This window comes from Delphinus delphis, chromosome 15 (assembly GCF_949987515.2).
Source record: "Delphinus delphis chromosome 15, mDelDel1.2, whole genome shotgun sequence".
Classification (NCBI taxonomy): Eukaryota; Metazoa; Chordata; class Mammalia; order Artiodactyla; family Delphinidae; genus Delphinus; species Delphinus delphis.
This window is the reverse complement of record NC_082697.1, coordinates 12188951-12214061: the sequence shown is the minus strand read 5'-3', so window position 1 is coordinate 12214061 and position 25111 is coordinate 12188951. Positions and strand designations below refer to the sequence as shown.

The window sequence follows — 25111 nt, the reverse complement described above, 5'->3', positions numbered from 1 at the left end:
GCAGTGTGTGTGCCTCACCTCTTCTCCTGCCCGGGCTGCTTCACTCATAGGCTCTGCCTGTTCTTCAAAGGCTTTGGAGGTTTTGAGCCCTAATTTAAATTATTAATTGGTATCCTCCTTTTTCTTCTTCTTGTCGTATAGGTCTTTTTCAAAGAGATTTTCCTGAACATTTTAGAAACATCAACAAGTTCTTTTGAGCACAGGTGGATGGTCATTCAGACCCTGACAAGGATCTGTGCAGGTATTTTCACCCTGAGGGTGCTCATCTATTTGACTTGCCCAGAAATACTTCTGATGCTTTCATTCTCCAAAGTCCAGATTAAGACCTTTAACTCCTCCTTTTAGAGTTTTAATGAAGAGCTGAGGAAATCATTACCTTAAAGGCTACTGCTAGCCCAATGGCCAACTCAGACTGGTTTGCCCAGGACTTTCTGATTCTAGCATGGAAAGTCCCACGTCCTGGGAAACCCCGTAATCCTGGAAAACCAGGACACTTGTCACCCTACCTACAAGCTGAACGTGGTTTGTAAGTCACAGGGTCCTGGGTCTTGGTGCTGCCAACCCTTGATTGGATGCTAAGGTAAATGTGGATTTCCCTTACACTGTACAATTGTGTAGCTATAAACCGAGCATCTGTTTGTTATCTGGGTAACTGCATAAAAGTTACACAACTTTAAGAATTGGATCGGGCAGTTCTCCCTTTTTTTGATGAGAAAAGTGAGCTGTAGAGAGGTGGAAGCAGCTGCCTAAGATTTCAGTTAGTACCAGGGCAGGCCTAGAAAGAGGGCCTTCCATGCTCCTGGTCCTTCCAGCATGCATTTCCAGAGTGGGGTGTGTCCAGCCTGAGTTAGTAATTCACTGGGAAAAGTTTTTGACCGAGGAATCTCATTTAATAAGATAACGTAACTGCTGTCTGTGTTCAGTCAGAATTTCTAATATCCATGTGTTATTTTCCAAGATGCCCAGTGTGTTGTAGATATTTATGTCAACTACGACTGTGATTTAAATGCTGCTAACATTTTTGAGCGCCTCGTAAACGATTTATCCAAAATCGCTCAGGGAAGAAGTGGACACGAGCTGGGAATGACACCTCTGCAGGTACAAACACTGAGAGCACTCGTTTATAATTTAAAGTTCATTCATTTCAGTAAACATTTTTCGAGAGTCACCGTGTGCCAGGCACTGTCGTTGGTGCTGGGGATACAGCAGTGAAAAAAACACAAACATGCACATCCATGTGCACGATTGCTGTGGTCCCAGCACTTGAAAGCAAACAATGAAGAAGTAAGCCGCAGAGGAAAATAAAGCAGGGACGATAGAGAAGGGATGTTGGAGGTGAGGGTGGTGCCATTTCTAATGGGGCATCAGGGTGGCCTTCCTGAGAAGGTGACACTTGAGCTGAGACCTGTAGAAGCGAGTTCACTCTGTCACCTTTCCATAGATCACGTGAAAACAGGATCCCAGACTCCAGTAAAGGCAAAGGAGATTGCTTCTTATTAGATTCCCTCATTATTAGAGTGCCTACGAAGAGAATAGTATTCTTAACCTGAGGTCTCTGAAGAAACTGGTCAGAAGGTCTGTGAGCCACCTGGAATTATATATAGAATTTTGGTGTATGGGCATTTTTCCTAGATGAAGGTCCATAGTTGTCATTAAATTCACAGAGAGAGATCTGTACTATTTTAGATGCTGTTTTGAGTCTAAAATAATTTGCTTTTTTTTTTTGGCTGTGTGTCTTGTGGGATGTTCCCCCGACCAGGAATTAAACCTGGGCCCTGGCAGTGAAAGCCCAGAGTCCTAACCACTAGACCACCAGGGAACTGCAACATTTTTTAAGACATTTACAACTTGCATTCAACTTTTAAGAAATGCTCCTTAGAAGAAAAAAAAAACAGTATTTTTATTTACTTGCAGAATAAGCCTTAAAATGGAATGCTTTTGTGGGTGTTTAGGGGATAATGGTATGTCCACAATCATTCATCTGCTGGAAAAGATTCTTTTCTCTTTTTTCAGGGTCACTAGTTAAGACCCTCTTATTTATTTATTTTTTTAAATGCTATTTTTAAGTGTTTTGTTTAATTTAAACAAGCAATGAATGAGGACTTTCTTTTAAAAAATCCAGATAATACTCTGTTTTGGGAATGCACACATCCCATATTTTTGCTGCTGGGGAGTTTGTAATGAACACCTTTAAAGATGTTCATGCTTTTGCAGTGAGCCGTCAATATTTATGTCACCTGTTAGCTTTTCCTTGGGTTAATAGCACCGAATGTCAGTGCTTATCTCGTGTCGTCTCAGGATTCCCGGAGCCCTCTAGATGTCGGCACTTAATTTATCTGCTGAGTCTCTGTGTCGTGTCACTTTCGTCCTTTAGGAGCTCAGTTTGAGGAAGAAAGGCCTGGAGTGCCTCGTGTCCATCCTCAAGTGCATGGTGGAGTGGAGCAAAGACCTGTATGTGAATCCCAACCACCAGGCCAGCCTCGGTGAGAGACCCCTGCTGCAAACAACCTCCCCATCCAGCCCTCACCCCCACCACGCACAATAGGCTGCTCACGTCATCGGGGGAAGCTATCCTGATATAGGTGTCTTAGAGTTAGCAAAACACTTTCATTTGCAAACTAGGTGAAGTATTTTAAATGTTCTGTTTTCTCATCCATCTGGAATTTGGGGGAAAATAGTGTGAGTTGTGCTCGAACTCCATTTTTCCAAAAGGGGAGCCAGTTATTCCAACGTTTTTTTAGTACTCTCTCCTTCCCTCACTGATTTGAAGCACCACTGATTTGGTTTATGATATACCAAATTCTCCTGTGTGTGTAAGTCTGTTTCTGAATATTCTGTTCTATTTATTTGCCTGTTCTTGCACCAATACCACGCCTTTCAAATGCCTAGAGTTCTTAGCAGTGAGTTTTGATACCTGCTAGGACAGGTCTTCCTGTTCATTGTTCCTTAAGTGTCTTGACTGGTTTTGTACTTTTATTCTTTCATGTGAATTTTAGCATTAGCTTATCAAGTTCCACAAACAAGTAAGTTGTTAAGTAAAGTAACTGAGTGATATCAATATCAAGGTGCTCATGACCCTTACAGTACAAACTTTATTGTTACAGGTCTGGGAAAGGGAACTGCAGAGGCAGACCTCACCTCAGCTGTGTCTCTGTCCCATCTGTTTATTTGGTTTCCTTCGCTTTTATGTCATCGCAGGTCAGGAGAGGTCCACGGATCAGGAAATGGGGGATGGGAAAGGCCTTGACATGGCGAGACGGAGCAGCGTGACATCCATGGAGTCCACGGTGTCCTCGGGGACTCAGACGGCCATCCAGGATGATCCGGAACAGTTTGAGGTCATCAAGCAACAAAAGGAGATGATTGAACACGGCATTGACCTGTGAGTGTGGCTGTCACTCTAGCTGAATCTCTTGGGAACCTGGCACTGACTCCTCAAGACAAAATGCCTGTTTCCAGAGACCAGCGCTGGCACCTGTGCCCAGGCCCAATCAGGCTGGGCTGAGAGTGAGAGAGAAATTTAATGGCTTTGTGTGGTTGATGCCTGGTCTTTTTTCCCCCCCTAATTAAAAAAGTCAAACCAGTTTAGAAAATACAGAAAAGCATAAAGCAAGGATGTTAAAATCAGTCATACAATTACTACCTAGAGGAAATCACCATTGGTAACACTTTTTTCTAACTGTGTATTGTGGAAAGTTTCAACATACAGAAAAATTAACTTTTGCCATATTAGTGTTATCTGTGTATTTTTTTCCTGAACCATTTGAAAGTACTTTGTAGCCATCATAATATTTCAGCTGTACATAGTTGAAAAATAAGGACATTCTCCCATGTTACCACATCATCATTATTACAATCACTGGTAAATCATAATGTTTCTTTTCAGTTTTTTATACCCAAAAGTACATATACACACAATCTCACATCCTGTCCAACTTTTGAATGATTAGTTTTGTAAACTCAATTTGTTTTAAAAGTTGATGTTATAATACTCATTTATTAATTAAAATGTTGATCTCCTCATTTCCACTCTCACCATCCCTGCATCCCCCCCCCCAGTCTGTTCTCCCACAGCAGCTAAAGGAATCTTTTAAAAACTTAAATCAGGTCTTGTCACTCCCTGCCTACAGTCATTGCAGGTTTCCCATTTCCTCCCCACAGCCCGATCCAGCCTCCAGCCTCCCTCACTGACCTCATCTCCGTTTAGTACTCCTGGGTCACAAGGGGCGTTTCAGTCCCTTGAACACCTCAAGCTTTTTGCACTATTGCACCTTCTGCTTAGAATATTCTTGGATCTTTTTCATTCTTCGGGCTTGGCAAAGCATCTCTTCCTGAAAGAGGCCCCCTGTAACCACACTCTCTGAACAGTCCTGAGGTAGTCTCTGTCCCTGTGCCATAGTCATAGCCTGTCCTCACAGTCCTTGCCACAGTTTGTGCTTATACATGAAGATCATTCCCCAATGCATGGCCTGGTAAATAACAAGTTGAATTTATACGTCAGTTAAGTATGCCTGCCTTTAACAGAAAATCCAGAAGTAACAGTGCTTAAGCACCATTAAAGAAAATCCCAAAGGGGACAGGCTAGGACAGTTGCAGTGGCTCTTATGGACGTCAGAGACCCAGGCTCCTTTTATCTTTCTGCTTCACCATCTTGAATACAGTTTTCATCTTCAGTGTTGCCTCGTGGTTTAAGAGGACTGCTGGAGCTCCAGTCATCACACATATATTCTGGGGAAGAAGGGGAAGGAGCAAAAAATGTGCACCTCCCTGCCAAGTCAGGTTTGTTTAAGGATCCTTCCTAGAAGTATCCACACCACTTCTGCTCACCTCTCACTGGCCAGAACTTTATCAAACGGCGAGGCAGGGGAATGTAGTTCTTATCCCAGATAGTTGTGTGCCCAGCTAAACATCTAGGTTTTATTAGTGTTGGAGAAGAGGAGAATGGATATTGGGTGACAACCAGCAGATTCTGTTAAAGCTAGGTCAAAAATTAAAAGTGGAATTGAGAAAAACTACCAGGACACACACAATTCGTGGTGTTACTGTAATTTGCCTCAAATGCTAGCTTTTTTCTATCCTCCAGAGTTTGAAATAAGCAACCTGTGTCCCATCTCTTGAAAAAGGTTCAACAAGAAACCCAAGAGAGGGATCCAGTATCTCCAGGAGCAGGGCATGCTGGGAACGTCAGTTGAAGACATTGCCCAATTCCTGCACCAGGAGGAGCGCCTCGATTCTGTAAGATTGGGGGCTGGGTACGTGCATGTGGGTTCTTTCGGGTGATTCTGAGACCTTTCTGGCTTTAGCCTAGAGACTGGCCGACCCTGAGTGCAGTGCTACTGTCCACACCCCTGCTTACAGCAGGGTTGACCAGTGTTGCAAAAAGTTCTATTTATCCCTTTGGCCAGTGTTGCAAAAAGTTCTTTAAAGGGAATAAACCAGCCTCCTGACAGGTGGTTGTGTATCTGGTGGGACAGTGTCAGAGCTAAAAGTGTCACTTGGCTGCTAGAAATTGTTCTGGGTGCTCGTTGGCAGCTCACCTCCCTCCTGAGTGTGCACCATCATTCCTCCACTTTTCAGTCTCCTGTGCCTCCCCCTCTTCCTTCGTGGCGGGACGAAGGAACCTGGAATGGTTGGGTGGGTGGGCAGGCTCAGGGAGTTGCCTAACTTTTCTAGCAGTTCAGCCCATTCTGGGTGTTCAGAGCCAGGGCATTCGGGCCTCACCCCCACCCCCACCTTTGACTGAAGTGTCTTTCACTGGGTGTTCATAATTGACAATTTGTAGGTATGAGTGAGTGTGTATGTTTCAGACCCAAGTAGGTGATTTTCTGGGAGAAAGCATGAAGTTCAACAAGGAGGTGATGTATGCCTATGTGGACCAACTTGACTTCTGTGAAAAGGAGTTTGTCTCAGCCCTGCGGACGTTTCTAGAAGGTTTCCGCCTACCTGGGGAAGCTCAGAAGATTGATCGGTTAATGGAGAAGTTTGCTGCAAGATACATAGAGTGCAACCAGGGGTGAGCACCATGTTTAAGTCCCTTCTGCGCCCTCTTTTTGCCTTCCTCAGAGCACCAGTCTTAGCGTGGTTGGGGTTTAATCTGCGCCAAGCTATTAAAGTTTCTGTTCACTGTGTCTCACGTTAGGACCTCACCTCGACCGTTCATGTCCCCTCTACAGGAGGTTGAGGACCAGAGAGGCTAAGTAACTTGCCCAAGACTACACAGCTAGAGCCCACGCTCTTAATTATGACAAAAGAGCAGTTCTGTGGGTTGAGAAGAGGCACTCAGGCATCTCTTTCCTAATCAGGGACAGCTCCCTGACTTAATATATGGGGTACATCTCAAGAATTTTAGTTTTTCTTTGATTACATACTGATGAGCAGGTTACTGAAATGGCTCCGTAACTAATAAAACCCCACCTAAGTACATGATTTCATCTTGGGGCCTTTTTTCTTAACTATTACTTTTTTTTTAATTTTTAAAAAATTTTTAAATTCTTTTATTTTTAAAATAGTTTATTTTCCCTACAGTTCAGTTTTTTAAATTATTACTTTATTTAATTTATTTTTGACTGCATTGGGTCTTCGTTGCTGCGCGCAGGCTTTCTCTAGTTGCGGCGAGCGGGGGCTACTCTTCGTTGTGGTGCGCGGGCTTCTCATTGCGGAGGCTTCTCTAGTTGCGGAGCACGCACTCTAGGCGCGTGGGCTTCATTAGTTGTGGCATGTGGACTCACTAGTTGTGGCTCACAGGCTCTAGAGCACAGGCTCAGTAGTTGTGGTGCACAGGCTTATTTGCTCCGTGGCATGTGGGATCTTTCCCAGACCAGGGCTTGAACCTGTGTCCCCTGCATTGGCAGCCGGATTCTTAACCACTGCACCACCAGGGAAGTCCCTTGGGACCTTTTTTGATTAGGTAGTTCATTTTTGCGTAGGAAATGGAAATTGAAAGGAGAGCTAACCTTTATTAAACACCTCCTGTGTGCCAGCCGTGCCGTGAGTTTTACATGCATTTCATCTTAATTAACGGTAAGCCTGGGAGGTAGTATCCCTGTTTTATAGGTGAGGAAACAGGCTCTGAGATAGCAACCTGTCCAAAAATTAATCAGCTAGAAAGTAGCAGAGATTGAATATGAATTTGTCTGACTCAAGAAAGCTCATGCTCTTTCCTCTGAACATGAAGTTAAGAATGTCTGAATATACTGTGAACATGAAGTGGAAAATTTTCAGTGGAAACATTTTGAGAACAGTTTTGCCTCTTAAGTCAGCTTGGTTTTCATGTTAATTGGTCCCAATCCTCCAGGCTGTCCCCATGAGATGACCTGGTCAGAAAAGGCAGCCTCTGGTCGTTTTAACCAAATAGGTATTAGAATTTTCTGTGAAGACACAATTAGGTGTTATTTACTTTAAACATATCTCTTATGTGGACCTAGAGACCTTGGTCTGTGTCCCCTAGTCGGTAAATATGTGACCCAATTAAATGTCACGTTAGAATGTAGACCTTTTACTGTGTTCTTCAGAACTTCTCCTTCTCCTGTTGGGGGCAGTTTGGATAGACAAGTTTTTCTTTAGCCTCACATATTACAAGGCTGTGCATCCCCAAGTATTTGTCTTTCTTCTCTTGCCTAAGGCGAAAAAAGTCAGACTTCACCAGCATATTGTTTATTAAAGCAACATAAATATTTTTCTTCGTATTTCTGCTGTTAAATATTATAGTGCATAATGTAAGCCTTTTTTTTTTTTTTTTTTTTGCGGTACGCGGGCCTCTCACTGTTGCGGCCTCTCCCGTTGCAGAGCACAGTCTCCGGATGCGCAGGCTCAGCGGCCATGGCCCACGGGCCCAGCCGCTCCACAGCATGTGGGATCTTCCCAGACCAGGGCACGAACCCGTGTCCCCTGCATCGGCAGGCGGACTCTCAACCACTGTGCCACCAGGGAAGCCTGCATAATGTAAACTTTAAATGGCTAATAACTGGACAGGAGTTTTAGTCACCTTTCCACCCAGTGCCTAGCACACAGTAGGTATTCTCAGGAACAGGACCAACGTGAGGCAAGCGAAGCACTAAAGGTGCAGACTGTAAAGGGCCTCGCTCAGAGTCATGTGCTGTCGGGTTGGCACCTGGGAGTAGGGGGCGCCTCGCTTGCCTCACCCTCGTCACTGGCCCTGGAGGCTCCTTAAGGATCTTTATAAAAAATCGACTTGAAACTGCTCTATTCAAAGAAGTCTAAATCTGACACGTATTCTTAACTAGCTTTTTCTGCACTCTGGATCGTTAGTTACCATTCAGTGATGATGAAAGCATCCTGAAGAGCAGTGGGCCTGCTCAGAGAAGCACATCTCCTTGAGCACTGTACCCTTCCAGCCTCGTCTCCGTGTGTGTTCTCACATCTGGAATCGTTTTTTTTTTTTCAGGCAGACTCTATTTGCTAGTGCTGACACTGCATATGTCCTAGCATATTCAATTATTATGCTAACTACAGACTTGCACAGCCCTCAGGTAAAATATTTTAATGATACATATACTATAGTGGCTAAATAAGGAGCTTTATTTGGGCCATTGGCTGTCTTCTAAATGGGTTCTTAATTTTTTTAAATTTCAGGTAAAAAATAAAATGACAAAAGAGCAGTATATTAAAATGAATCGGGGTATCAATGATAGTAAAGATCTGCCTGAAGAATATCTCTCAAGCATCTATGAAGAAATAGAAGGCAAGAAAATTGCGATGAAAGAAACAAAAGAACACACGATTGCAACCAAATCTACTAAGCAGAGTAAGGTCTAATGGCAAATTATTTCTATTAATTCCAATTTTCGAGCGTATCAGAATGCATGATTAAGTTCCCTGGTGATAGATTTAATTTGCATATCTAGCTATCTAAATAAGAAATATGATTAAATTAGTTATTATGATTATGTTGGCGCTTTCATAATGTCACTTATCTTCTTGCTAGATTTGTAATTAGTTACAAGAGGGAATTTAAAATAATCTGAGAGCTAAATCATTCCCCCAAAATGTTCCTTAAAACTCTGCTGTAATACCAGTGGTGATTGTGCCAACCTTGATTAGAATTCTCTGAGTTAACACCCCTGTGAAGCTACCAGTTTCTTTATTTGAGAGGCAGCAGTGTGTATGGTTTAGAGCAGGGGTCCCCAACCCCCGGGCCACAGACTGGTAGCAGTCCGCAGCCTGGTAGGAACTAGGCCGCACAGCAGGAGGTGAATGGCAGGCGAGCGAGTGAAGCTCCACCTGCATTTACAGCTGCTCCCCATCGCTCGCATTACCGCCTGAGCTCCACCTCCTGTCAGCATTGTGGTGAGTTGTATAATTATTTCATTATATATTACAATATAATAATAATAAAGTGCACAATAAATGTAATGTAATGCGCTTGAGTCATCCCGAAATCATCCCCTCCCCCTAGGTCCGTGGAAAAATTGTCTTCCACAAAACCCGTCCCTGGTGCCAAAAAGGTTGGGGACCGCTGGTTTAGAGCACGGGCTGTAGAGCCATGCTGCCTGGATTCAAGTCCCAGCTTTACTGCTTATTAGTTGTGTGACCCTGAGCAAGTCACTTAATGTCTTTGTGCCTCATTTCCCACCAGTAAAATGGCGATAATACTTGTAACAGACTCATGTAGTGGTCCTCATGAGTGTTTGTGAGTTAATTGTTGTAAATCTTTTGAAACAGAGCCTGGCGCATAGCAAGCGCTTAGTGAATGTTAGCTGCTATTATTCTCTTATTTCTTTGTAGGTGTTGCTAGTGAAAAGCAGCGACGGCTACTATACAATTTGGAGATGGAGCAAATGGCTAAAACAGCCAAAGCCCTGATGGAGGCTGTGAGCCACGCCAAAGCCCCGTTTACGAGTGCCACTCACCTGGACCACGTCCGGCCAATGTTCAAAGTGAGTATCCTAAAAAGTTAGGACACAGCTAAGCCTGATTCTAGAGCTGACCAGCCAGAAGCTCACCAGTGAGTTTATAATGGTGAAGAGATTGGGGAGAGGAAAAGGCCAAGCCTGGGTGTGTCTTTCTGGACAGCAACTAAAGCAAGTTCTTCCTAGAAGCCCTGTGATGATGCTAGGGATACGTCAGCATGGGCTGTGCCATCAGAACGTCTGGTTTAAACCCTGCTTTTGCCACTTTGTCGCTCTGTGACCATGGTGAGGTTATTCAGCCTCTGTCTGTTCATCGTCTGTGAAATGGAGACAAATGCAGAGTGCTATAGGGCTGCCGGGGGATTGAATGAATTAATAATTATTCAGGCATAAGAGACAGTTTTATTGTGACATCTCATCTCAGTGGCCTCAGGGTTAGTTTATCAGATGAAATTACATAGAAGTAAAAGACAATATCCTAAGGTCTCTTTTTTAAATGCCTAGAAAAGGTACACTTTCTAAATACATAGCACTCATGTTTTTCTCTAAGATGTTTTTATAGTAACTGTTAATATCCTGTTAGTTGATCAATTCTAGATTTTTGTGAGCTTTTATTTTCAGGGAATTCACAAGAAACTTGGAGGAAAAGTAAAGTCTAAATAATTTGAATTAGGAACCTTTCAATAAACAAAGTTTATAGAACACAAGTTGCTTATAGATTTCACCTTGCATGCCGGCCTCTGATTAGTGATGGATGCCTGCTGCGCTGTGTAAAGGAGTCTCGAGCCCTGATTAGACTCAGCAGGGAGTGGGATCTCTGATTGATCAGTGATGTCTGCCATGAGCACAGATAGATATGGTGGGGGCACACTAGCCGCATGTTTGCCATCCTTCCTTTAGAACTGTACGTTTAGTAAATGGCATATCTGTAGTGACAGCTTTGACCACAGTTTAGGAAGAATTATTTTACTTTGTGAATGAATCAAAGTAGCAGTGAACTTGGCATCCTGGCTGTGTCATAACTAACAGTGTGGCCTCTAAGTGCTCTTCCACACTGAGATTCTAGACGTTATTGAAACCTTCCTTCCTTGGTAGCTGGTGTGGACGCCACTATTGGCAGCCTACAGCATCGGACTGCAGAACTGTGACGACACTGAAGTGGCCTCTCTGTGTTTGGAAGGCATCCGATGTGCGATCCGGATTGCCTGCATCTTTGGAATGCAGGTGGGTATAAACACAGCTCCAGAGATACTGGTGGGCCATTTTCTTTCAGATTTGTAAAAATTTAGAAACTATCAGACATTTCCAATTAGCCAAAAACATCTCAGCAAACTCCATACTCATGCCCACCAAGAGGAAGCCCACAGATTTGTGCTGGCAACAGCCTCATTAGGGGAAAAAATTGGAGATTTGGATTAAAACCTTCTTTGAAGATAGGTGGGGTCCAAGCTACTTAATTGGATTTGACAAAACAGCCTTCCTATCCATCTGGCTAACTGCCTGCCCTGGTGCTTAAAATATTGTTTTTCCTTTTAAAATCAGCTTATTATTTTAATTTCCCTTATTTCCAGGTCTTCTCTGGGGGAAATAAATAGTTCAATGCACAATGAATATGTCTGTAAATCTTTTGAATCTTGAAAAACTCAAATAAGCAAAATACAGTCCTCAGAATGTTAGGAAATCAGGAAGTTGTCAGTCCCATGTATCATTTGCTAAATCACTAAGAATTGGCACCCATTTATGTTGAAAAACTCAGTCTTCTGTTCCCATTTATCTTACAGTTAGACATTTTCTTTTGTACCAAGACCCCGGGCTTTGGGTTTCAAACCTCAGCTCTGCTGCTTCTCTAGCATTGGTCTAGCTAACTTCTCCCTAAGACACCCTTTATTTCCTCATTTGTAAACTTGAGAAAATAGACCTACCTTGCAGGATTGTTGGAGAAATTAGCATTTATGTAACAATCTTAGCATTCAGCAGATTCCTCCCCTACTCCCTCCGAAGGGAATGGAACGTGAACATCAGTTTGAGGTCGGCTGCAAAGGAGAGACTAGTTCTCAAACATGAGATGGGCTGTTCAGGTAGCGGGAGGATAGCAGTGTGGAGTAACTGGTGTGTTAATGTATGTAAAGCCTGTCGACGTGTGTACAGAAGGCGGCAGAGGATCCAGTGCTCAGTCCCTTCAGTGTGAAAACGGTGTTGCTCAGGGCGGGATCTCAGCGTTCCCTCTCGGTTCCCTTACAGCTGGAACGCGATGCCTACGTTCAGGCTCTTGCGCGCTTCTCCCTGCTGACGGCCAGCTCCAGCATCACAGAGATGAAGCAGAAGAACATCGACACCATAAAGACGCTCATCACGGTGGCTCACACGGACGGCAACTACCTCGGGAATTCCTGGCATGAGGTGTGTGTTTCTTTGAAAGCCTGGGGTTGCCTTTTCTTAGTGAGGATGAATCCCAGCTGTCCTTTGATTCAGAGCCAGTCTCTCTTTGGTCGATTCCATTTTTCTTGAAGTCAAGCCTAACTTTAACTGGGTTTTGTCTCATTCCTCAAATACATCATGTATCAGAAAAGTCAGACTCCCTGGGGCGTGGTGGGTGAAATGCCTCAGATGCACCACCTCACAAGGTGCTCCTGTCCCCGGTGGCCGGTGTCCACGCGGAGAGCACTTCTGGTGTGGCAGCTTCCTTCCCACTTTTCCCAAGTCCTTAGGTACCTCCTGAGAGCTCTTACCACCAGGGAGTAGATTTAAGACAAAGCCAAGGAGCCCGATTTCTCCTAAGTGTATGAGAAAAGAGATGGTCAGCATCTACAGTGAGCCATTAGGGAAATTGCCAGTGGTTTCACGTTTTTATTTAACTAAACCATATTCTAAGAGTTTCACGTAAGGATATAATTATCCATGTGCACAAACGGGTGTTTGAAAGGTTGTTCATCGAAATTTTAGTCGTTCAAGGGAAAAATTAAGTTAGAAACAGCCTAGGTGTCCCAACAATGAGAGATTGCTCTTTTTTTAAAAAAGTGTGCTGCACCACTCCTTAGAATGCTGTGTGGCCATTTAAAATAATGTTGCTGAGGGACTTCCACGGCGGCCCAGTGGTTAATACTGCGTCTTCCAATGCAGGGGGTGCAGGTTCGATCCCTGGTCAGGAAGCTAAGATCCCACATGCCTTGTGGCCAAAAATCCAGAACATAGAACAGAAGTAATATTGTAACAAATTCAATAAAGACTTTAAAAATGGTCCACATCAAAAAAAAATCTTAAAAAATAAATAAAATCAAACGAAACAAAATAAAATAACGTTGCTGAAGGGAGAGACAGCCGGACATGACATGCTCCGTGATGGAAGCACACAATACCTCCTAAGAAATGTTTTTGCCCAAAACTTCAACCTGAGTCAATTCAAGCCTCCACTGTCAGTTTAAAGGAAATGTAGGGGACAGAGGAACACAATAAATGGTATCATGAGAATGCAGCATGCAAACTCTAGGATATGACAGAGCCTCAGAGCCAGTGACCACGTTCTTCAACAAATACATTGCATGGAAAATAGTAGATGGTTGGGGGTGAGGCGGGGGCAGGCCTGTGGATTGAAAGAGACTTCAGAGAAAAAGGTAAAGATGTTATTAAGCACTGTCTAATACTGTGGGAAGGTGATCACAGTATATTAAATTGAGAAATCGTTATAAACGTTGTGAGGCTTCATCCTTCATGCCAGACGTACACAGAAAATGGATTTTAAAAGATAAACAGTAATGTTAACATCCTATCTGTGTGATAACATTATAGAGGCAATTTATTTTCTTTTTTTCCTGAAGTTTTCTAATTTCTCTACTGTCTGTACGTATTACTTTTTGTTTTAGAGAGAAAACTGTGAAAGAGTAGAGGTGAGGGCATGGAGAGTGGTGGGGACTGTGATGACCTAGAAAGAAAATTGCTGTCAGCCTCCTCTTGCCATGGGGATCATGCGGTTCAGGGGGAAGGCCTAGAGCCAGACGGCTGGCATCCAGTCTGGGTATCATCCTTTTCCTGCCTGTATGACATGGCAAGTTGCTTAGTCTTAGAGCCTCATCTTCCTCCTCTCTACAACCTTCATAGGGTTGTTCTGAGAAAAAAAGGGGGTTAACGTGGAAAAGGGCTTACAACTGCACTTGGCAAGTAGTAAGAACTCAGTAGATATTAGCTGTCATGGTCATCATCATCATGGCACATACCTCAGTCCCTTTTCACCGAATGTTTCCTTTCTCGGTCACCACTCTGGAATATTCCATATTAGAAAAGATGGGGGGGCGGGGCAGTGGTGGTGTTTTGAGTTGTGTGCTTTTTTAAGTAATAATTTCCTGTTTTCTGAGGAGTCATGATACCTAGTGAATCAATAAATAGCTGCTTTCTCTCCTAGAACTTTCTTTTTTCTTTAACCTGGGAGATATGGTGAAGGTGGGGTTTCTGCCAGTTGCCAAGTATATAGCAGCATCTGGAAATGTTAAAAATGAATCAACCACCTATTCGATATGCAGAAACCTTGAGAAATCAGGTTGGAATCAGTAAGTCCTCGGCCACAAGTGTTATTGACATACTTGAGATTCCAGCTTCTGGAAAAGGGAGGACACTAGCAGTTTACTAGTAATAATTTAACAGTATTATGCCATGTGGAACAGTCAGGGGTTGGCTCTCTCTGGCCGAATTAAGTACCTTTCTCAGTCAAGGGGAAGGCCATTTATAAGTGAAAATACTCAGCAGTGCTCAGTGGTATAATGGAGTCCCATACTCTGGGATTGGATTGTAAGGTTACCATGAAAAGCAAAACTCAGCTTTAGTCAGAAGTCCCCATGGAAATTCCTTAGGAAGGGTTTACCTAGAGGTCTATGTGCCATCGTCCCTCAGTAAGTTTTAAGCAGCCGGTTTTTGCTCCAGTAGAAGTTGAAACAAATCTCTGTTTCTTCGGGTAAGCTCCAGGTGAGAGACGGCCCGTGCGCAGGGACGCGTTGTCAAGCACCTGCACCACCCCGTAGGGCTGGGAGACCATTCCAGGGCACATTCTCATCTATTTGATTAACCAAATAATAATCACCAACTATTTTAAGCGCTGGGGATTCAGCAGTGAACAAGACAGAGTTAATGCCTTGTTGGCTCTTAAGACAGAGAACAAACAAATATCTGGCATAATGCCAAAAAGTAGTAAGTGCTAAGGAAAAAAAATATGCGTGGCTGGGGGAGGGTGTGTGATCTCAGGGCGGTCGAGGGAGGTCTGTCTGAGGAACACATGTCCGAGCTGGGAATCTAAGGGGTGAGCCATGGGGAGGAGTGTAAGGAACACGTTCAAGCATAAGGAACAGAGAGTGCAAAGGCTCTGGGGTAGGGCCAGACATGTCGAGGTAAAGGAGCAGCAGGGAGGCTGGGGAGGCTGGTGTGTTGTGTATCTGAGGGGTCGAGTGGAAGGGAGATGGGGGTTGGCTGAGTCAGACTAGATGGTGCACTTACTGAGTGGCATGGTGGATGGAATCCCCTGCTCCAATCAAATGCTTTTTCTTTCTTTATTGAGCACTTATTAAATTCGCATAACTAAACATCTGTGTTGCATAACTCTACTGTACCAGTTTTTCTTTTGCTTGTTTTCTCTTTCCCTATTTAATAGTTAAAAAAAGAAAAAAAGGGCTTCCCTGGTGGCACAGTGGTTGAGAGTCCACCTGCCGATGCAGGGGACACGAGTTCGTGCCCCGGTCCGGGAAGATCCCACATGCCGCAGAGCGGCTAGGCCCGTGAGCCATGGCCGCTAGGCCTGCGCATCCGGAGCCTGTGCTCCGCAATGGGAGAGGCCACATCAGTGACAGGCCCGCATACCGCAAAAAAAAAAAAAAAAAAGGAAAGAAAAAGAATAGTGAAGTCTGTCTTCCAGATCCACACTCAGAGGGTTGCCTAGCTGGAACTAGGGAAGCCAGTCTGAGACCCTCAGATTTTATTCTCACCTGAAAAGCTGCTTGTTTCAGAGAACTCTCTAATGGTTAATTTAAAATGATAGTGCCCTTTACAGCCAATGAAATGGGAACTCATCTTTTCACACCTTCTTTTCATCAGATCTTGAAATGCATCAGCCAGCTGGAGCTCGCTCAGCTGATAGGAACCGGTGTCAAGTCGCGCTACCTGTCTGGGTCCGGGCGTGAAAGAGAAGGGAGCCTGAAGGGCCACACGTTGTCGGGAGAAGAGTTCATGGGCCTTGGCCTCGGTAAGATACCAGGCCCCCCAGCCAGCCATCACGGACTCACCAGTTAACCGGCACAAAACCCTTCTTGTCTCATCAGGACTGTCCCGTAGATCGTCTCTTCCTTATGTGCCCGCTGACAGTATGTTTGTTGATGGAAGCGGAAGTGCTGCCTCAGCTCTCTAAATTGTGATTAAACTGTCGAGTAAATGCCTATTTTATCAACATCAGCAGGGTGCATTATGTTTCTTTCTATACATATAAGTATGTTGGAGGGAAAGCCATCTGGTATTTGAGGAGTGGGTGTGTGTATCTCTAGATTTTCAAAGGTAGATTTAACCTCTCTTCCATGTTCATCTGTTGTTAACTGGTGTTCTTATCAAAGTAGAATTATTTCTGGTGATACAGTGAACTGAGAGACTCTCTTGTCCGTGATATAACAATAATAATAGTAAAAAGGGTAAACAAACGTGCCAGGCTACATTCTAAGCACTTAGTTTATATATTTTAATTCTTTTAAACCTTGTAACAACTCAGTGAAATTGGGGCTGTTATCCCCATTTTGTAAATGAGGAAAGTGAGGTACAGAGGGTGAAGTGACTTGAACAAGGTGACATTATGAGGAAGTGGCAGAGGTAGGTTTCAAACCCAGGCCATTTGATGTGGAGAGCAAGCTTTCTAAGTCCCACATACAGCAGTACAGTATAAAAGCACAGACTCTGAAAATGGGGGAGGGGTAATAGCACCTACTTCTTAGGGTGTATATGAGGGTGACTGGAGTGAAATCCTAGAGAGCTCTCCAGACCTTCTGCATGTGGAAACCATTACATGTTCTAGGAGCTCTAAGTTAGTACTGATCAATTTGAATTTGTTTTCATAAAAAGAGACATTTAATACTATAAAAATGTAAAAGACGCTTAAGAAAGGGAGATGAATGGTACAAGCCAGGGAGCCTCTAATAAGAATGTATTCTGAATGCCAAATGCCATAACCTGAGTTTAATTTTATTCTGTCGTCATTGGGGGGTTGGTTGTTTGTTTTGCCTGCAAACCATTCTCACTTATGTTTCTTGTCTGTGCATATTGGATATCACAGGATTCTTTGTTCTAAATACTTCACTGTTTTGGAAACACCGTTGATTTTGTGCATTGTGTTTCAGGTAATTTGGTGAGTGGTGGAGTGGACAAAAGACAGATGGCCAGCTTCCAGGAATCGGTTGGTGAGACCAGCTCACAGAGTGTGGTCGTAGCTGTAGACAGGTAATGATTTTCTTCTTCAATGAAGCTGGACTACCCAGTGGCTTGGCATCTTCTGTATATTTACTGGGTATGAATGATCACTAATTTGTTTGACTGTTGTAAGTATTGTCAGATCTAGATTACTCAAACTAGGAGAGATTAAAAGTGGCACACATGATCCACAACTACTGATTACCTTCACATTCGTTTGGATTTTGATCTTGAGTTGTATCATAACCTTTTTTAAAATTATAACTGTGACCAAATTATGTCAAAAACAAGAGTTTTTCCTTGTGCTAGTGTTTTAAATCACCTTGTTTCCTTAGTGTAGAAATTACTTTTTAAAAACTTTCAAGAAGAGTTTAGGATTTAAAGCCTACCCATGAGTGAGAGTTGGCCAAGTTGACATTTCCATTTCTTTTTCCTCAAAACCTTCCCACTATTTCTGTTCACTTAAAACTTGACCTAAACATCCAGGAGAAATACAGGTATTCCCATTTGAAGATATTCATTATATATGAGGGCTTAAAATAGGAATTTTCTTAAAATCAACAAACCTCTGAAAATTACCATAGATTAATCATGTACATTAAACATAGATAATTCTGAAATGATAGCAATATAGAATTTATGACATAAGTTGTATTGCTCTCAGAACAATTTTCCTAGTATTTTAAACTCTTCATCAGCATATTTTGATCACCTTGCTCTTGTTGCTTTTCTGCTTCTCTCCAACAGGGATATTGTCTGTAATGTACTTTTGATGAGTTTTCCCTACTTTTCCCCTTAGGTTTAGGCTAATACAACAAAATGTTTGTTGTGCCATTAACCGCACATTTCTTTCCTGTTTTTCTGCCTTAGCCAGATAGTGCGCAATAGTAACTTGCCTAGCACCTTTTTGTGTGCTGTTAAATTGTTTTAAGTTGAGATATAATTCGTACACCATAAGATTTACTCTTTTTAAAATGTACAATTCAGTGGTTTTTAGTATATTCAGAGTTGTGCAACCATTACCACTACCTAATTTCAGAGCATTTTCATCACCCCCATAACGAAGCCCTGCATTTATCACAGTCGCTCCCCATTTCCTCTCCCGCTGTTCCTGTAACCACTGATATACTTGATATACTTTCTGCTTGTGTAGGTTTGCCGATTCTGGACATTGTTGAATTGTCTATTTCTCCTGTTTAATTCTGTGTTTTTTGCCTCATGATTTTGGGGCTCTGTTGTTAGATGCATATATGTTTATAATAGTTAGGTTTTCTTGACAGATTAAACTTTTTATCATTATAAAATGTTCTTTGTCTTTACTACTGATTTTAGTCTTAAGTCTACATCGTCTGATATCAGTGCAGCTACTCTTGTTCTCTTTTGGTTATTGTTTGCATGCTGTGTCTTCTTTCATACTTTTACTTTCAACCTATTTGTGTCTTTGAATCTAAAGTGAGATTGGCAGGATGAATTAAAATAAACATGATCCAATTCTGTGCTGTCTAAAGATTCAGCCATTTTTCTTGAAGGAACATTTTTACAAGCCTTTGGTAGTTTCCAGAGTTCAGGTCTGAAAAAGTTGATTTTGTTAAATTTTTGCCAGTTGTTTTGGTTGCTCTTATGGAGGAGCAGCTTCTTAAAGGTCCTCAGTCTGCCATTCCCACTGCCGTGACATTCCATGCTATCATATCTTGACTCTCCCCCATCCTTTTGTTGTGTCACTTTCTCTTCCTATCAGTATAAGCATTTCAGCTCTCAGCTCAGCTCACTGACCAGTTCTGTTCCTCTGATGCCTCATTGTTTATGTTAGTGGAAGTGCCACACCTGAAATGTTTCCTTTCTGTCTTTCCTGGGTGTTTGAAATTGAAGCTGCAGCTTCCAAGTCTAATTTTTATTTTATTATGTCTGGAATTTTCTTCCTAGAATTTTTACTGGCTCTACCAGACTGGATGGAAATGCAATAGGTATGTATTTGACTCACCTGTGACAACTACAGAAGCCTCCTATCATAACTGTCTGACCATTACTAACGATGCCTCGCGTGTGTTGTCGGGTCTGGCCTGTAGTTGACTTTGTCCGCTGGCTGTGTGCCGTGTCCATGGATGAGCTGGCTTCCCCCCATCACCCCCGCATGTTCAGCTTGCAGAAGATTGTGGAGATATCTTACTACAACATGAATCGGATCCGACTACAGTGGTCCCGAATATGGCATGTGATTGGAGATCACTTCAATAAGGTAACTCTTCAAATTCAAAAACCCCACTCCATCAATGTCCAAATAAAAGGCAGGCAACTAACTTCAAAACAGAAATGACTGAGTGTGTAGGTGCGTATAATTCACATTCCCTGTGGAGTGGAGAACAGCTCGTAGCCTACCTACGTATTGATAGAGCTCGTGGAGAATGAATTAAAAATCCATTCGTATCTAAAATACTTTAATATCCCATATTTAGGAGGTAGGCTCACACCACAAAAATCATTATAGTCACTGGACAGACATTGGTGTTTGAAAGCATTGTGAAATCCTGAAGCACCTTCTGAATGACCAAAGATTAAGTTATGTTCTTTATATCAGTAGTTTCACTCTAAATGTCACTACTTCTTGTATTCTGGCTTCCTTTGCCACCACTCTTCTAAAACCTTTGTTGAGGAAACTAACATTTATTTAAATCAGAAACAAGCCAGAGACTTCTGTGTTCTAAAACTGAAAACTATGGCGAGAAAACCAGATTTTTCTCCGCTCGAGGTTTCGTTATATACACATAGGCACATGCACATGTAAATTGAACAAATCAGAATATATTTTATGTGTATATGAATGTCTGTATCTGTAATGTCATTTGCTTTTTAGGGGAAAACTAACAGCTTAACAACACTGTTTGCTACCAAAACACATTTCATGATTTCAAAAAAATTTTCTCAGGCCTGGAGATAAAGAATTGTAATAGAGATGCTTAAAAATAGTGTTAATAAAAGACAGTTTATCCAAAAGAGAATTGCCCTCTCTACATTGAATCGGAGAAAATCATAAGAAGAAGTAATCTGTCGTTGGGATATAGAACAAGCAGTAGAGCGCTGGTAAATGATTTGTAGCGTCTGCTGATTTCTGTGGTGTGAACACCACCCCATGATCGATGGAAAGTTAGCAGTGTGATGTCACTAAATGGGAACTGGGAAGAGTTGGGTACTGTTGGCTTTTCTGGGCAGCTGGGGAACCCCACTGAAATGAGGCATTGTCACATGTAGTCTTGCTTCTAACTTGGTCCATCAGCTAATCAGAGTTCTTTGTTTACTTTGCTTTCTTATCAGCTCTAAGTAAGGTACCTCTCAGCACACCATCTGTTTAACAAACTGTCCGAGTGCCTTGTACCAGGTAGTAGACAGATGGGCTCCCTGCCCTCCTGGAGCTCACTTGGATTTTATGATGAAATAACTGATGGTAAAGGGTCAGGCAGTGCAGTGTGTCAGGCCTCTCCGGAGGTGACCTTTCTGAACCCTCAGTGAGGAGGTGGCCATGAGAGCCTGCAGATGCCCCAGAGCAACTGTTTGTTGAGTTAGTGGTAACACTGTCGTCTAAAGTAATCAGTCAGCTCAGCAACCATCTTTCCCACTATTGTGGGTAAATAAATTCTTAGTGGACATCACTGATATGAACTTGTTTGAGAGAAAAAATGTGAACCATTACCGTGACTGCACCTTGTATTCTTGTCCAAGCCTATGACAAGCTTCGGATCTAGGCTGGCGGGTAGTAATTAGACACGTCGTGGTTGTCAACCTCATTACAAATGTCCACTCCATCTCATCAGTGCTGTTAAGCACAAAGTTGTGGAAAACTCAATTGCTCACTCTGGGACTCATCATTCTTTCCACCACCTCAGGAGGATGTTCCGCTTCCCCCTGGGAGCCAGAGGACATGAAAATCCTGTGGGTTTGAAGAAGTAAATGGCCGAGTAGAGCTCTCAGGATTCTAGGACAGTCATTGGGACAGTCACATGTTTCTCTTCTTCTAAACTAGGGCACAAATATGTCCTGGGGTGTACAAAGCTGCATGGTAAGCGTGGTGTGTATTCCTGAAGCAGCCAGGGATTTTGAGCCAGGGAATAATATTCTTATTAGTCTCTAATTACATCAACATTACACGAACACTTAAAAAAAATTATAGCTAAAAGCACCTTTGACCATCAGCACCCCTCAACCAGACCCTCCCCAAAGCTAATTATTTTTTATCCATTCAGTATACAGGCCAACCTCAGAGATATGGCGGGTTCAGTTCCAGACCAAAGCAATAAAGCAAATATTGCAGTAAAGCAAGTCTCACGATTTTTTTGGTTTCCCAGTGCATAAAAAAGTTATGTTTACACCATACTGTAGTCTATTAAGTGTGCAACAACCAAAAAAAGATGTACACACCTTAATTTTAAAATAGTTTATTGCTAAAAAACGTGAACCATCACCTGAGCTTTCAGTAGGTTGTAATCTTTTTGCAAATAGTAACATCAAAGAGCACTGATCACAGATCACCATAGCAGATATAATAATAATGAAAAAGTTTGAAATATCGCAAGAATTATCAAAATGTGACACAGAGACACAAAGTGAGCATATTTTGAAAGCATGTTTAATTAAATGTGTTTCATCATTAACCTTAAAACTGTCCAGCTCATGCCAAGAAATACCTTTTCTTCCTCCTGAGGTGTGTTTTCCCAGAGCATTTGTTTTGAAGGCAGGCTGTCCTTGTTTGAGGTTCAGAACCCCATATCCACAGTTGTTCCACTGTGCCTATTTCACCTCACCTCGTGTTCCTGCTCAGGTTGGCTGTAACCCCAATGAGGATGTGGCTATCTTTGCTGTTGACTCGTTAAGGCAGCTCTCCATGAAGTTTCTTGAGAAGGGAGAATTAGCCAACTTCCGTTTCCAGAAGGATTTTCTGAGGCCCTTTGAGCATATCATGAAGAAAAACAGGTATGTACATTATTCTGGAAGACCCTTAGTCAGATCTCTGCTGGGGGTCTAAAAAGGTCTCTTAACACTAACCACACGATTCGTTTTTTCTTCTCTTGTTTGGCGGAAGCAAATAAAATGAGCGGACTTTGATTCACACCTATTATCTCTAAGTAAATCGCACTAAGATCTGCGTGTAACCTTTCCCAGAAGGGCAGATCATACAACTGCAGCTAGTAGAAGTACGTCATGCATCCTTACCGGGGGTCTGGGTGCTGAGGGAGTTCAGAGAAAGAGCCACTGCCAAAGCAGCCTCACACAGGGTCAAGAACTGTGACCTAGATTGGTTCAAGGTGGCGGAGTAGAAGGACATGCTCTCACTCCCTCTTCCGAGAGCACCGGAATCACAGCTAACTGCTAAACAGTCATCAACAGGAAGACACTGGAACTCACCAAAAAAGATACCCCACATCCAAAGACAAAGGAGAAGCCACAGTGAGACAGTATAAGGGGCGCTATCACAATAAAAGCAAATCCCATAACTGCTGGAGGGGTGACTCACAAACTGGAGAACACTTATACCACAGAAGTCCACCCACTGGAATGAAGGTTCTGAGCCCCACGTCAGGCTTCCCAACCTGGGGGTCTGGCAGCAGGAGGCGGAATTCCTAGAGAATCAGACTTTGAAGCCTAGCGGGATTTGATTGCAGGACTTCAACAGGACTGGGGGAAACAGACTCCACTCTTGGAGGGCACACACAAAGTAGTGTGCGCATCAGGACCCAGGGGAAGGAGCAGTGACCCCGTAAGAGACTGAACCAGACCTGCCTGTTGGTGTTGGAGGGTCTCCTGCAGAGGCAGGAGGTGGCTGTGTCTCACCATGAGGACAAGGACACTGGCAGCAGAAGTTCTGGGAAGTAATCCTTGGCATGAGCCATCCCAGAGTCCACTATCAGCCCCACCAAAGAGCCCTGGTAGGCTCCAGTGTTGGGTCGCCTCAGGCCAAACAACCAACAGGGAGGGGACCCAGCCCCACCCATCAGCAGACAAGCGGATTAAAGTTTTACTGAGCTCTGCCCACAAGAGCAACAGCCAGCTCTACCCACCACAAGTCCCTCCCATCAGGAAACTTACACAAGCCTCTTAGATAGCCTCATCCACCAGAGGGCAGACAGCAGAAGCAAGAACTACAATCCTGCAGCCTGTGGAACAAAAAACCACATTCACAGAAAGACAGACAAGATGAAAAGGCAGAGGGCTATGTACCAGATGAAGGAACAAGATAAAACCACAGAAAAACAACCAAACTAAGTGGAAATAGGCAACCTTCCAGAAAAAGAATGCAAAATAATGATAGTGAAGATGATCCAGGGCCTCGGAAAAAGAATGGAGGCAAAGATCGAGAAGATGCAAGAAATGTTTAACAAAGACCTAGAAGAATTAAAGAACAAACAAACAGAGATGAACAATACAATAACTGAAATGAAAAATACACTAGAAGGAATCAATAGCAGAATAACTGAGGCAGGAGAACAGATAAGTGACCCAGAAGACAGAATGGTGGAATTCACTGCTGTGGAACAGAATAAAGAAAAAAGGATGAAAAGAAATGAAGACAGCCTAAGAGACCTCTGGGACAACATTAAGTGCAACAACATTCACATTATAGGGGTCCCAGAAGGAGAAGAGAGAGAAAGGACCCGAGAAAATATTTGAAGAGATTATAGTTGAAAACTTCCCTAACATGGGAAAGGAAATAGCTACCCAAGTCCAGGAAGCGCAGAGAGTCCCATACAGGAGAAACCCAAGGAGAAACACACCGAGACACGCAGAAATCAAAATGGCAAAAATTAAAGACAAAAATTATTGAAAGCAGCAAGGGAAAAATGACAAATAACATACAAGGGAGCTCCCATAAGGTTAACAGCTGATTTCTCAGCAGAAACTCTACAAGCCAGAAGGGAGTGGCATGACATATTTAAAGTGATGAAAGGAAAGAACCTACAACCAAGATTACTCTACCCGGCAAGGATCTCATTCAGATTTGATGGAGAAATCAAAAGCTTTACAGACAAGCAAAAGCTAAGAGAATTCAGCACCACAAAACCAGCTCTACAACAAATGCTAAAGGAACTTCTCTAAGTGGGAAACACAAGAGGAGAAAAGAACCTACAAAAACAAACCCAAAAACAATTAAGAAAATGGTCATAGGAACATACATATTGATAATTATCTTAAACGTGAATGGATTAAATGCTCCAACCGAAAGACACAGGCTTGCTGAATGGATACAAAAACAAGACCCATATATATGCTGTCTACAAGAGACCCACTTCAGACCTAGGGACACATACAGACTCACAGTGAGGGGATGGAAAAAGATATCCCATGCAAATGGAAATCAGAAGAAAGCTGGAGTAGCAATACTCATATCAGATAAAATAGACTTTAAAATAAAGAATGTTACAAGAGACAAGGAAGGACACTACATAATGATCAAGGGATCAATCCAAGAAGAAGATATAGCAATTATATATGCACCCAACCTAGGATCACCTCAATACATAAGGCAACGGCTAATAGCTATAAAAGAGGAAATCGACAGTAACACAATAATAGTGGGGGACTTTTAACACCTCACACCAATGGACAGGTCATCCAAACAGAAAATTAATAAGGAAACAGAAGGTTTAAATGACACAATAGACTAGATAGATTTAATTGATATTTATAGGACATTTCATCCAAAAACAGCAGGTTACACATTCTTCTCAAGTGCTCACGGAACATTCTCCAGGATAGATCACATCTTGGGTCACAAATCAAGCCTCAGGAAATTTAAGAAAATTGAAATCACATCAAGCATCTTTTCTGAC

The 25111-nt window shown here is 42.8% G+C and overlaps 1 protein-coding gene across 1 annotated transcript in view; it reads left to right on the top strand.

The window, feature by feature from the left end:
• The window catches only part of ARFGEF2 (ARF guanine nucleotide exchange factor 2), a 99402-nt gene that overhangs the window by 43369 nt on the left and 30922 nt on the right, over positions 1-25111 (top strand). Inside the window, exons 11-26 of the mRNA XM_060033449.1 lie at positions 142-241; positions 959-1098; positions 2375-2483; positions 3199-3382; positions 5124-5235; positions 5808-6013; positions 8405-8489; positions 8593-8764; positions 9745-9896; positions 10965-11093; positions 12111-12269; positions 15942-16089; positions 17225-17324; positions 19218-19258; positions 19361-19530; positions 22105-22256. Of these exons, the coding sequence (XP_059889432.1) occupies positions 142-241; positions 959-1098; positions 2375-2483; positions 3199-3382; positions 5124-5235; positions 5808-6013; positions 8405-8489; positions 8593-8764; positions 9745-9896; positions 10965-11093; positions 12111-12269; positions 15942-16089; positions 17225-17324; positions 19218-19258; positions 19361-19530; positions 22105-22256 (2159 nt within the window). The remainder of the gene's footprint in view (positions 1-141; positions 242-958; positions 1099-2374; positions 2484-3198; positions 3383-5123; positions 5236-5807; positions 6014-8404; positions 8490-8592; positions 8765-9744; positions 9897-10964; positions 11094-12110; positions 12270-15941; positions 16090-17224; positions 17325-19217; positions 19259-19360; positions 19531-22104; positions 22257-25111) is intronic.